The following is a 13,465-nucleotide window of genomic DNA, read 5'->3' as shown; positions in this document are numbered from 1 at the left end:
GTAGATGACAGAGCCTGAACCTGTGTCACTTAATTACCTGGTGTTTTTTCCTGTTTTTCTTTTCTTTAGGAAAAAAACTAGGGTTTACCATAGACAATGGAAAACTCCATAATGTGTCCCTGGGGCAGGGACAAGAGGTGGTGGCTGAGAACGCCCTGGATGTGGCTGCAGAGAAAGGACACTGGGTCATTCTGCAGGTACGAGGGGGCCAGCACTGCGGGGTAAGGGCTCCCCGCACTGAGGCGGCCGTGGGGATGGGCCAGAAGGCCCGGAAGGAAGCAGGATGTGGAGTTTGCATTGAGAAATGTGGGTGGAAATCCTAACACCACTCAAGGAGGAGGCACCCCCAGTGTCGGCTCTGCTGGAGTCAGCTGGGTGGTGTGGGGCGCCATGACTGCCCAGAGGAAAGCGTGGATTCTTCAACAGTGAGAGGGAAGCTGGGCTTTACACGAGAGTACCCCAAACAGAGATTATTTAAACAACAAATGGTTGGGCACGGTGGCTCACACCTGTAGGCCCAGCACTTTGGGAGGCCAAGGCAGGCGGATCACCTGAGGTCAGGAGTTCGAGACCAGCCTGACCAACATGGCAAAACCCTGTCTCTACTAAAAATACAAAAATTCGCCAAGTGTGCTGGCGCATGCCTATAACCTCAACTACTTGGGAGGCTGAGGCAGGAAAATCGCTTGAACCCGGGAGGCAGAGGTTGCAGTGAGCCAAGAGTGCACCACTGCACTCCAGCCTGGGCGACAGAGTGAGACTCTGTCTCAAAAAAAAAAACAAAAAAAAACAAGTACTGGGTTGACAAAAGCATCCATCCTCCTCCTCCTTCTCCTCGCTTGGGGCAGGCAGCGAAGCCCAGAGCGCCCAGGAGATGCTCTCTGCACATTTGGTTCAACCCTAGCACAACCACCCCTCCTCAGCCCTGGAGCCCATCCAAGACCCCTCCTCACTACCGCTTGTCCTCGAGCGCCTCTGGGCCTGTCCCAGCTTCCACGGGTCTTACAGTGTGTGTCGACCTCAATCCACAGGGCTAAGCCTGCCCCGGTGGGAAGCCCTCAGCTTCAAGAGCAGGGCTGGGGACCACAGAATCTCAGCCTTATGCCAGGGAGGCCACGAAGGACTCACCGTAAGGCTGGAGGTTTCCAATTCATTGAACACAAAAATTGATTCTGGGGCCTCAGTTGCTTCGCTGAAGACATCCTGGCATGCCCAGCACCTGGTTAGGGTGGACAGGTGAGGGGTGGGGCAGTGCCAGCACCAGGCAAGTGTGGGGTGCTGGCAGAAGAGCCCTTCCCTCACCAGGGAACACAGCTGCGTGCCTGTCTCTCCTCGTGGGCCCGGGGCCGGGCAAAGCGTGTAACCAGCCTCTGGTCTTGGCTGCAGAACATCCACCTGGTGGCCCGGTGGCTGGGGACGCTGGACAAGAAGCTGGAGCGCTACAGCACAGGCAGCCATGAGGACTACCGGGTGTTCATGAGCGCAGAGCCTGCACCCAGCCCCGAGACCCACATCATCCCCCAGGGCATCCTGGAGAACGCCATCAAGATCACCAACGAGCCCCCCACGGGCATGCATGCCAACTTGCACAAGGCCCTGGACCTGTTCACTCAGGTAGGGCCACGCCTACTCGGGCTGCCTCCCCATCCCGTGCCAGGGCCTGGCATCCATCCCTTGGGGCCCTGAGGACCACTAAGGACCACCCTGAACTCTGGGGACACCTCCCCTCTGGGTTTCCCGTCCACACGCCCCTCGCAGTCAAAATCAACATGTTCCTAAAAGGCGGAAAGATGCAAATAATTTAAGGTGCTATGGCACTATTTATTACTTAAAGCTTTAGATGCAGAAACACATAGTTTTTAATCGGTTCTATGAACCTGCAAATGAGGGCTGGTAGATGCTGTCCATTGTGTTTGAAGAGCGTGGAACACATCATAACTGGCCCTTGGAAATGGGGCCAAGCTCTGTGGGGGACTCCCTGGAGGTCGGTCAGCTTTCCTGGGAGTACAGAGCCCCACTGCTGGAGGCTATGGGTAACCGGGGAAGATGGAGATGCTGTACTCGCTGAGGCTCTGGATTCGTGACCAGGTTTCCTTGCCTTCAACCCCGCTCTGACCCACCATCAGCAGGAACAGCTGCCAAAACACAGCTAGCTAGGGAGCCTGGTCCTCCTCTGCTAACAGCTGCAGCGGCTGCTGGTTGCCTCCAGGACGGAGGGTGAGGGCCTGGCCTGCCTGGCACCTGGGGCTTGAGGACCCTCCTTGGCTGGGATCCCACTTCTGCATCTGCCTGGGGTCTGTCCTCACCTGACTCTTCCCTCACAGACCTCAAGGCTTCCCCCAAATGCAGCTTTCTCCACAGCCTTCCTGGCCACGTTTTTTTTGTTTGTTTGTTTTTGAGATGGGAGTCTCACTCTGTCACCCAGGCTGGAGTGCATTGGTGCAATCTCGGCTCACCGCAACCTCCACCTCCCGGGTTCAAGCAATTCTTGTGCCTCAGACTCCCGAGTAGCTGGGATTACAGGCATGCACCACACCCAGCTAATATTTTGGATTTTTAGTAGAGATGAGATTTCGCTATGTTGGCCAGGCTGGTCTCGAACTCCTGACCTCAGGTGATCCACCTGCCTCAGGCTCCCAAATCCTGGCCACTCTTGTCCTCGGGGGTGCTCCTGTCTGCAGGTCCTCATGTCAATATTTCTTCTTTTGGCAACTCAGCATTTTCTCTGTCTAGAACTTTTTCTGTGTACAAACTTGATCTCCCAACCAAGTGGAGCCTAAAACTTTTTTGAGTTTTGACACCTTTTTTTTTTTTTTTTTTTTTTGGAGACGGAGTTTCACTCTTGTTGCCCAGGCTGGAGTGCAAGGGCGCAACCTTGGCTGACTGCCACCTCTGCCTCCTGGGTTCAAGTGATTCTCCCGCCTCAGCCTCCCCAGTAGCTGGCATTACAGGCACCCACCACCACTCCTGGCTAGTTTTTTGTATTTTTAGTAGAGATGGGGTTTCACCATGTTGGCCAGGCTGGCCTTAAACTCCTGACCTCAGGTGATCCACCCACCTCAGCCTCCCAAATAGCTGGGATTACAGGCACGAGCCACCACGCCCGGCCGACACCCTGTATTCTTCTGTAACACCTAACAAAGATCTACTTATGGGGTGTATCAGTCCATGAATGCGTGGCTTCCATGCCTGATACATTTTTAAAAACTACTTATATAGAAATATCAGAGTCACCCATTAACAATTTCCAACCAGCTTTTAAAGGATACACCCTTGTCAAAGTGTGAAAGTAAAAGAAAAAGCAGAAAAACATATTTAAAATGGGTCCCTCGTTCCATTAACCAATCAATCAATACCACGCGCCTCCCACCTTCGCCTGCACCCTGCTGAGAGGCGCGAGGATACGTCCTGGAAGCAGCACCCTAGTGTGATGAGTGCTGTGGGGTGCACACGGTGCTACGGGGCCATGCAGTTCACAGCGGCCCTGAGGTCAGCACCAGTCCTGGAACGGTTTCTGCCAGTCTGTATGAGATCAGCGCAGAAATCCAGGAGGCACTTAGCAAACTTTGCAGCGACCCGACACTGTTTTGAATCCAAGCACAGGGGTAGTTTTTCCTTTGGTGTTTCATTTTATTGTATTTTGCAAAGTGTCAGTCAGTGACAGACAGGGATTGGGGCACTTAGGCAGGGACTGGGCCTTCACTTCCAGCCAGCGTGGAGCCCTGCCAGCCAGCACACGGGAGTGGGCACCTCATCCCATCTCTGGCTGGGGAGGTGGGTGGCCAGGGAGTGACAGCTGAGACCTGCGGGTAAGGAGACCCTTCACAAGTTCAGGGACCAGTTGTCTCTGAGGGGCTGTGGGCCTCTGAAAACAAGGGCCCACAGGAAGAAGCAGTGGTGGGTGGAACCTGTGTGCCATGATGCCACAGACCTGAGTGCGGACAGGCTGGTGAAAAGCACTGGATCGGATGGACTCTGGAGGATGGATGGACGGTGACACCCGCCAGGCCTTCCCTTGTCCTTGGGGGCTGGTGAGTCTCCCATTGGCTGGTGTCGCTCTGGCTCTCCAAGTGTTCACTGCCAGCACCCTCCTCAGGGAGCTGAGGTCTGAAAGGGACTGGCCAGGCCAGTCTCCTGGGCCCATCGTCTCCATCCCAGGCAGCCAGGAGGGGATACTCGAGTGATGGAACCCCAGCTGCTCCCCTTCTTGTCCATGTTGCCAGAGGGGCCTGTGCCAGGCTTTCCACGATGCCCAGGACAGGGCCCTGCTCTTGATCCACCCAGGATACTTCCCCTGGCACTTATTTGTCCCTCCCCAGCAGGAGTCTTGGCCACTGTGCCTGAAGCCCCCCCGCCACCCGCAGAGTGCCTGGCCCCAGAGGTGCTCCATCAGCTGCTGAGTAGAGCAGATGGAGCACAGCTTGGCTTCCAGAAGCCTCTGTGTGTTCAGGAGTCACTATGTAGCAAAGATTAATGAGTAAAAGCTCACGAATCCAGAGACGAAGGAGTCACAATTTGCGCTCAGTTGGCCCTTCCCTGGAGCCAGATAAAAAGAAAGGGTTTGAGAAGCGACCCCATCCCATCCCCCATCCTCTATCCCATCCCCCATCCTGATGGAACTTTACCAGTTGTTTTTAGAGTTTGGGATACTGTGCAGAAGTGATGAGGAATGTTGATAATTACAAAGGAACATTATTTCTTATTAAAGTAGTCCTGAAATGTCCAGGATTTGGGAAGATCTTATTAGGAAGCAGTATCAATAATTCAACTTGTAATAAGTACTTAAAAGAGATAAAACTGCATTTCTGAAAGAAACAAGAAGATCGTACTCAGCCATGACAGCCCAGCTTTCCCTGCAGCTGGTCTGATGGAGACCCGCTCAGCCCACAGCTTCGTCCCCCCACCGCCCCCACCCTAGCAAAGTATCTGGCAAAGGCTGGACGCTGGTCACCCTCGGGGGCATTTCTGTGTAAATTTCTCCCTCTCCCTAACACCTGACCGGAGCATGTGCCCCACAGGACACCCTGGAGATGTGCACCAAGGAGGTGGAGTTCAAGTGCATCCTCTTCGCCCTGTGCTACTTCCACGCCGTGGTGGCAGAGAGGCGCAAGTTCGGCGCCCAGGGCTGGAACCGGCCGTACCCCTTCAACAACGGGGACCTCACCATCTCCATCAATGTGCTCTACAACTACCTGGAGGCCAACCCCAAGGTGAGGGGCTCAGTGTGCCCTGTGCTTGGATATATCCCTCCCTCTCTCCCTCCCTCCTTCCCTCCCTCCCTCCCTCCCTCCCTCCTTCTCTCCCTCCCTCCCTCCCTCCCTCCTTCTCTCCCTCCCTCCCTCCCTCCCTCCTTCTCTCCCTCCCTCCCTCCTTCTCTCCCTCCTTCTCTCCCTCCCTCCCTCCCTCCCTCCTTCTCTCCCTCCCTCCCTCCCTCCCTCCTTCTCTCCCTCCCTCCTTCTCTCCCTCCCTCCCTCCCTCCCTCCCTCTCTCCCTCCCTCCTTCCCTCCCTCCCTCTCTCCCTCCCTCCCTCCCTCCCTCCCTCCTTCCCTCCCTCCCTCTCTCCCTCCCTCCCTCCCTCTCTCCCTCCCTCCTTCTCTCCCTCCCTCCTTCCCTCTCTCCCTCCCTCCCTCCCTCCTTCTCTCCCTCCCTCCCTCCCTCCCTCCTTCTCTCCCTCCCTCCCTCCCTCCTTCCCTCCCTCCCTCCCTCCTTCTCTCCCTCCCTCCTTCCCTCTCTCCCTCCCTCCCTCCCTCCTTCTCTCCCTCCCTCCCTCCCTCCCTCCTTCTCTCCCTCCCTCCCTCCCTCCTTCCCTCCCTCCCTCCCTCCCTCTCTCCCTCCCTCCTTCCCTCTCTCCCTCCCTCCTTCCCTCTCTCCCTCCCTCCCTCCCTCCCTCCCTCCTTCCCTCTCTCCCTCCCTCCCTCCCTCCTTCCCTCCCTCCCTCCCTCCCTCCTTCCCTCTCTCCTCCCCTCCCTCCTTCCCTCTCTCCTCCCCTCCCTCCTTCCCTCTCTCCTCCCCTCTCCCTCCCTCCTTCCCTCTTTCCCTCCCTCCCTCCCTCCCTCCCTCCCTCCTTCCCTCTCTCCCTCCCTCCCTCCCTCCTTCCCTCCCTCTCTCCCTCCCTCCCTCCCTCCTTCCCTCTCTCCTCCCCTCTCCCTCCCCTCTCCCTCCCTCCTTCCCTCTTTCCCTCCTTCCCTCTTTCCCTCCTTCCCTCCCTCCCTCCTTCCCTCTTTCCCTCCTTCCCTCTCCCTCCCTCCTTCCCTCCCTCCCTCCTTCCCTCCCTCCCTCCTTCCCTCCCTCCTTCCCTCCTTCCCTCCTTCCCTCCTTCCCTTTCCTTTTGGTCTTTGTCTTAGGCTTAAAAGACATCAAGAGGGTTTCACAAACCAAAGAGAACTTGAAAGGCAGCGCCATCTGTGATCTCTCCAACCTGATATAATTATGATGGTCGAGTTCTTTGCCCCCACCTCCTGCAGGAGCCGGCTTTTGGGCAGCTCTTCTGCTTGTTAGCACACTCCACGCTGCCTGCCCCTCTTGCACCTGGACGGGGATTTCCCCAGAATCCTGGCACCACAGGGTGTGAGCTGGGACTCAGTGGGGAGGACAAGCAGGGCTTCCCGGGCTGCAGGCCTCACCACAGCTCTGTCAGTGTCTGGAGAGAACCCAGGTTTGGAGCAGGAGGGGCAAAAAAACCTCCCTGGATAGAAGGGAGCGCTGTGTCCATTATGAGAATGCATAAAGGCACATGCAGACTGCCACAGGACTGAGTAGAAAGCCACACGTCCTCCAGAAACGGTCTGCAGCAGGAGGCACAGCAGCTCGGGGCACAGAGCAAGGTGCGCAGCAGGGAGGGCACAGGTTTGGGACCAGACGGTAGCGTATGAATCCCAGACCTGCTATTCGCTGGAGGGGGGCCCTCTGTAAGCAGCACGCACCCTGCTAGGCCCTGCAGCCCCATCTGCGGTCTCCTAAGGCTTGACTACCCCACCCATAAACTGGAGAGAGCGGCAGTGCCCACCATACACGGTTCTTACGAAGCTTTGACTCAAGCTAAGCCTGGCATGGGCCCAGGAGCCCCTCGCCCAGAAGGCAGAGGGGGCGGTGCACACCCCTATAAACCCTGGGTCCTCCTCCTCACTCTCGGCCTCCAAATCAATAGCGACATGGACCCTGGCTCTGAGAGAGCAAGGCCCAGGCACCCTCTTACAGACTGGGAGAGGGATGGGAAGAAAGCTGCACTCAGCTGCCCAGGGGGGCTGCTGCCTGCGTGGGGCCTCGGGGTTGGAGCACTCCCAGGGCCTGGGTGGTCGAAACACCTGCCCCTGTGATGTGGTGAGAAACGGTGCTGGCACCGGGGTGGGGGGGGGGCATGTTTGAAGCCTGCTCTGCTATTCATTCACTGAGACCTCGAGCAAGTCACTGGACTCCTAAGCCTGCTTCCTCATGGGCGGAACGGGGATGACACCTCCGCCTCAGGGCCTGGGGGTTCAATGAGGGAAGCCTGGCCTAGCAATGCCAGTCTCAGGAACCCCCTCCTTTTTTCCATCTCCTTGTAATAAAGCTCAAGACCTGGGCCACTAAGCCCCAGGCATGCACGGCACACGTGCTCCCAGTGGGTGTCCTGAGAAGGCCCCCAGGAAGTGACCTCTGATGTCAAGCACCCTGCCTGGGAGGCCATGACGGAGCCTCCTCACCGAGACTGGAGGACGACGACCTCCCAGGATCGCTGCTGGCGAAGGCTGGGCCTGGAACTTGGTATGCTTAGTTCCCTGGGAGGCACACCAGCCCTGAAGCAGCAGGGAGCAGAACTGGGCCGAGACTCGCCTGTGCTCCCTGGCAATGGGCCACCATGGGCCGTAGACGCCACTGGGGGAAGGCAGCCTCCATCTGCCGGTCAGTGGGGCAGGGTGTCGGCGGGACGTTTCACCCAGAGCAAGACCCGGATCTGAAAACACTCCCAGAGGCACACAAGATGTTCAAAGGGACTTTCAGCACAGAGGGACAGCCCAACCATGCAGAGACTAATTTGAGAGAAACAGCCTGGCTAGAATTTTTTTTTTTTTAATTTTTATTTAAAAAAAATTTTTTTTTTTTTTTGAGACAGGGCCTCAGTTAACTTGGGCAGGAGTGCAGTGGCACAATCACAACTCACTGCAGCCTTAACCTCCTGGGCTCAGGTGATCCTCCCACCCCAACCTCTCAAGTAGCTGGGACTACAAGGGGCCACAACGCCCGGTTATTTGTTTGTTTGTTTTTTTGTTTTGTTTTGTAAAGACGGGGTTTTACCATGTTGCCTAGGCTGGTCTCAAACTCCTGGGCTCAAGTGATCTGCCCACCTCGGCCTCCCAAGGTGCTATGATTACAGGCGTGAGCCACTGCGCCTGGCCAGGTTAGGATTTTTAAGACATTTCCTTAGCCGTTGCCCACTGACACTTCTAAGTGTCAGCTTCTAAGCTGCTGAGAAGCCGCACGAGTACCATGTACGTCAGCGGCTGCCACATCCTGAGGAGCTGTGTCCTGATGTGGCCTGCGCTGGCCAACCTTCCCTCTGTCCTCAGGCCTCCATCCCCCTCCACAGACTCCCCACCAGCTCCCATATTCCCTTCATGGCACAGGTCATGCTACACGCTGAGTGACCACCGGGAATGATGTCATCTGTGTCCATGGTCTGCTCAGCCTTCTGGGCTCTGGAGAAATAGATCAGGGATTCCCATGCGAACGGAACACAGAAGTCTGCTGGAACGTTGCTTTGAAACACAGAGCAACCTGCAGGGACTTCCAGGGAGGGGCCTGAGAGCTACAGCGCCCCCAGGATTCTCTGGGGGATTCCCTCAGCAGGTGTGGGAAATGCAGACAGCACTCACCCCCGCCCCCTGCGGGAAGCAAAACCCTCCTGAGGAGCGTGTGGGGCCAGGAGGGGGAGTGGGACACAGGTCTCCCTGCCTCTCGGGAGACACAGACGCTGCCTCCAAAGCTCCTAAGCAAGATGCAGGAAAAGCAGCCCGCATACAGTCGTGTTGACCAGACAGAGGAGGTTTTAAGTCGCAAATGATAATTTGGAAAATATTAGTGTTTTGAGTAAAAAGTCTTGAGATTAAGCCGAGTGCAGTGGCCCAAGCCTGCAATCCCAGCACTGTGGGAGGCTGAGGCAGGAGGACTGCTTGAGCCCAGGAGTTCAAGATCAGCCTGGCCAACACAGCAAGACCCTGTCTCTACAAAAAATAAAAAAATTAGTCTGGCATGGTGATGAGTGACTGTAGGCCCAGCTACTTGGGAGGCTGAAGTGGGAGGGTCGCTTGAACCCAGATCAAGGCTGCAGTGAGCCATGTTTGTACCACTGCACTCCAGCCTGGGACATGGAACAAGACCCTGTCTAAAAAACATATACATATGGGCTGGGCACAGTGGCTCACACCTGTAATCCCACCACTTTGGGAAGCTGAGGCAGGCAGATCACCTGAGGTCAGGAGTTCGAGACCAGTCTGGCCAACATAGTGAAATCTCATCTCTACTAAAAATCCAAAATATTAGCTGGCTGTGGTGGTGTGCACCTGTAATCCTAGCTACTCAGGAGGCTGACGCAGGGAGAACTGCTTGAACCCAGGAGGCAGAAGTTTCAGTGAGCAGAGACTGTGCCATTGCACTCCAGCCTGGGCAACAGAGTGAGACTCCACCTCAAAAATAAGCAACCTAAAATATATATATATGTATATGAATTCATGAGACCAAATCAGATAATTGATTAATCAACTGATTCTTATTCAATGAACTCTCACTGGTATTTGATGACAGCTCTTCCGGGCAGCGCACAGTGGAAGTGATGTTATAAAAACATCTGCCTCGCCCTTCAGGAGCTGCAAACTTCAGGGAAAGAACAGGTGTGCAGAAGCGGAGAGAAGCTGACCATGAGCAGCAGGATTTCACATGCTGGGTACCAAAAAAGAATGTCAATTATCTTATTTTTATCCCAATTACATGTTGGAATGATCTCTTTTAAAAAAGTGGCTGCCACAAAATTTAAAATGACACGTGGCCTCAATCCGTGGCTCCCACCGTCCTTCTGCTGAACTGCGCTGTGCAGGAGAAAGAGGCTCCAAAACGGGCACACGGAGGCGGGAGGAACAAGGGCCCGGCTTCGTGGCGAGGCCGCCCATGAGCCAGGCTTTGTAGGAGGAAGAGTGTTCCGGGGCGAAGGTGTGACGTGAGACTGCAAGGAAGCATGAAGGGCAGTGGGAAGGCGGCGGGGTGGGAAGCATGTGGTTGCCTGGCGTGTGCTCTGGTCCACACGGCCGAGTCTGGTCTTCGTTCCCTAAGGCCCGGGCAGCCTCGGTCAGATAAGTCACTTGCTCAAACCCTCTGTGTGGCTGCAAAGACCCTGGAGCACAGGAGCTACTGGAAGGATGAGAACCAGGAAGGACTCTACTTCCACAGGGTGGAAGGGAGACTCACCAGATGCATCTGAAGACGTGACTAACTGGACTTCGTGGCCAAAAGGTTGACAGCACTGGAGTCAATCCTTGAGCCACACGGAATCAAACCACTTGTGTTGAAATTGGACCGTGAAGGGCAGAGTCTCGGATGGTAACACAGCGCGGGAGAGGCAGAGGGAGCGAGTTCCGATTCAGCCCTGTGGCCTCTGAGGCACAGTGAGGCACAGCAGAAACACCTGTCCCACGGGAGGTGCAGAGCGCGCCGGCTGTGGAAGCACTGTGCAAGGTGGAGGGAGGTGCCGCACAGCCCCTTGTGAGAGAAGCCAAAGGAGCCGGACACTGGCGTCTGGTGGCGCGGGAGGGGAAGAAAGGTGGTCCTGGGGCCTGGTGACCCTGAAGGTAAATGGTCAGGAGGCTGACCTGGAGGGTGAGAAGGACGCAGCACCGAAGGCTGGGTTCCCACGCCCTGCCTGCCTGAGCCTGACCCTCTCATGGCAGAGAAGGGGCACAGGGGCACCTTCCACTACCCGCTGTCATCCTTCCTCAGGTGCCCTGGGACGATCTCCGCTACCTTTTTGGTGAAATCATGTATGGCGGCCACATCACAGATGACTGGGACCGTCGGCTGTGCAGGACCTACCTGGCTGAATACATCCGGATGGAGATGCTGGAGGGAGACGTCCTGCTGGCCCCCGGCTTTCAGATCCCCCCCAACCTGGACTACAAGGTAAGGATGACAAGTTAAACAGGAGCTCAATGTAATGAAGGCTCGTGCCTCCCAGTGGGAGCCTGGCAGCATAAATGGAGTATCAATAATTGAGCAAGAACCCAGGCAACCAAAATAAGAGAGGATGAGAAATGCGTCTCACTTGGAAGAAGCACAAGGCTAATACAAACAACCTTTTTTTATTTTAATTAAGAAAAAAAAAAAAAAAGAAATGCAGCCTCAGGGAAGGGGGAATGGAATTTTCCTTTATGTTGCTGGGAGCACAGGGGGCAGCCCACAAAGGGGGCTGGGAAACAAGTGGGATCTGTACAGACAGCAAGATGTGGGTGAACGTTCTGGCAAGGAACGCTTAACCAACAGGACATGGGTTTCAGCCTGCACAGCTTTGCCTCTGCTTACAAACTGCCCTCTTTTTCAGGGTTACCACGAATACATCGATGAGAACCTGCCCCCTGAGAGTCCCTATCTGTATGGCCTGCACCCCAACGCAGAGATTGGCTTTCTGACGGTCACCTCAGAGAAGCTGTTCCGCACTGTCCTGGAAATGCAGCCGAAAGAGACGGACTCGGGGGCAGGCACAGGAGTGTCCCGCGAGGAGAAGGCAGGATCTTTAAAACTGCTCCCAAGCGAGAGGAAGGGGGAGGATCTAGAACTGGGGAGGGGGTCACAGGGACTGGCGGCAGTACAGGGGAACTTGCTGGTGAGGTACACTCTGCCCCAGCCTCGAGCTTGGATATCAGAAACACTGGGGTGTCGCCCACAGTCTGGTCAGCAGGTCCTCAGGCGTGGCAGCTGCAGGCTTCGGGTGAGGGTATGGGCCCAGACAAAAGGGATCCTTAGGCGTGTGGATGCGGCTCCGAGAGCGTCCCAGCCCTCTACCCTGCAGTCTTCCAGCTTCCCCAGCTGAGCTCCAGGGAGGGCACCGACCATTCCCCACCCTGGCCTGGCCAGCACAACAGCAGTAGCAGCTCACACAGGGCAGCCGGACGCGCAGGCAGGTGCTCCAGAGCAGCTCAGTGGCCACAATGGCAGGTCCTGTTACTGCTCGAAGGATTAGAAGAGTTCGGGGACGCCAGTGCTCTGAACAAATTCTCACTTGTCTGGGTAGCTCTGTGCTGCCTCCTGGTACCTCCACTTTTTTTTTTTTTTGAGATGGAGTTTTGCTCTTGTTGCCCAGGCTGCAGTGCAGTGGCATGATCTCAGCTCACTGCAACCTCCGCCTCCCAGGTTCAAGCGATTCTCCTGGCTCAGCCTCCCAAGTAGCTGGGATTACAGGCGCCCACCACCACGCCTGGCTAATTTTGTATTTGTGGTAGAGACAGGGTTTCACCAAGTTGGCCAGGCTGGTTTTGAACTCCTGATCTCAGGTGACCAACCCGCCTCGGCCTCCTAAAGTGCTGGGATTACAGGCGTGAGCCACCGCACCTGGCCTGTACTTCTTAATAGAATGTGGAAAAGCTCTACTATGTATTAGCTAAGTACTGGACCTCCCGGTAAAGACTGAATTCTTGATGTGAGACCCTTATTGCTATTAGGTCCAGGACTTTCTCTTAGTTTAATGATTGAAATCAGTAATTGACTGATAGACGGTGGTGCAGGTGGCCACTGCACTGTGTGGGCCACTCCTTAACAGGGTGTGACCAGCATGGTCCCTACAGAAAGCCCACGTAAAGGACAAAGTCGCAATCCCTCAACCGCTGGCTAAATTTGACCAGAGGCTGGTGCATGGGAAGGAACAAATGAGGCACCGAGCCAGGTGGCCTGAGGCGCCCACGGCCGCAGCTGCAGGGACTTGTAGTGAGATCAGAACGTTCGGAGCTGCTGGCCAAGGCTCCCTCCCCTTGTCAAATGTGTAGCTGCACCCACGACCCTGCACTTCTGGCAACTCCACTTGCCTCTTCCCTCCTCTCCAGGACTTGGGGCTGGGAACATTTTGGGCAGGCTCCCTGACCCTGCAGCGGGTGGGGCGGGCTCCTTGCAGTGACAGGGGCTGTCTGGGGACTGGCTTCCAGGTGAAGGCCGTGCTGGACGACATCCTGGAGAAGATTCCGGAGACTTTCAACATGGCTGAGATCATGGCAAAGGCAGTGGAAAAGACCCCCTACGTGGTAGTCGCCTTTCAAGAATGTGAAAGAATGAACATCCTGACCAACGAAATGCGCCGTTCGCTGAAGGAGCTGAACCTAGGGCTGAAGGTAAATATGGGTCAGCCAGGCCCCAGAGACGTGGCTGGATGGTGAAACCAGCAGAAACCCAGGCCTCTGCCAACCCAGGCCTAGCACGGGCCCCGGGATCAGCATGGTACTGCTCCCTCTCCAGA

General features: G+C 56.0%; 2 protein-coding genes across 2 annotated transcripts in view; one reads left to right on the top strand and one right to left on the bottom strand.

Moving 5' to 3' along the window:
* Positions 1 to 13,465, top strand: part of DNAH17 (dynein axonemal heavy chain 17) — a 156,276-nt gene that overhangs the window by 139,721 nt on the left and 3,090 nt on the right. The window contains exons 73-78 of the mRNA XM_063718301.1: positions 70 to 197; positions 1,387 to 1,614; positions 5,019 to 5,210; positions 10,966 to 11,145; positions 11,564 to 11,746; positions 13,158 to 13,340. Coding sequence (XP_063574371.1) covers positions 70 to 197; positions 1,387 to 1,614; positions 5,019 to 5,210; positions 10,966 to 11,145; positions 11,564 to 11,746; positions 13,158 to 13,340 — 1,094 coding nt within the window. The remainder of the gene's footprint in view (positions 1 to 69; positions 198 to 1,386; positions 1,615 to 5,018; positions 5,211 to 10,965; positions 11,146 to 11,563; positions 11,747 to 13,157; positions 13,341 to 13,465) is intronic.
* Positions 13,314 to 13,465, bottom strand: part of PGS1 (phosphatidylglycerophosphate synthase 1) — a 48,306-nt gene continuing 48,154 nt past the window's right edge. Inside the window, exon 11 of the mRNA XM_054535185.2 lies at positions 13,314 to 13,334. The gene's annotated coding sequence lies outside the window, so the exon portion shown is untranslated. The remainder of the gene's footprint in view (positions 13,335 to 13,465) is intronic.

The sequence above is a fragment of the Pongo abelii genome, chromosome 19, assembly GCF_028885655.2.
Source record: "Pongo abelii isolate AG06213 chromosome 19, NHGRI_mPonAbe1-v2.0_pri, whole genome shotgun sequence".
NCBI classification, from domain to species: domain Eukaryota; kingdom Metazoa; phylum Chordata; class Mammalia; order Primates; family Hominidae; genus Pongo; species Pongo abelii.
This window is presented reverse-complemented; position numbering and strand designations above follow the sequence as displayed.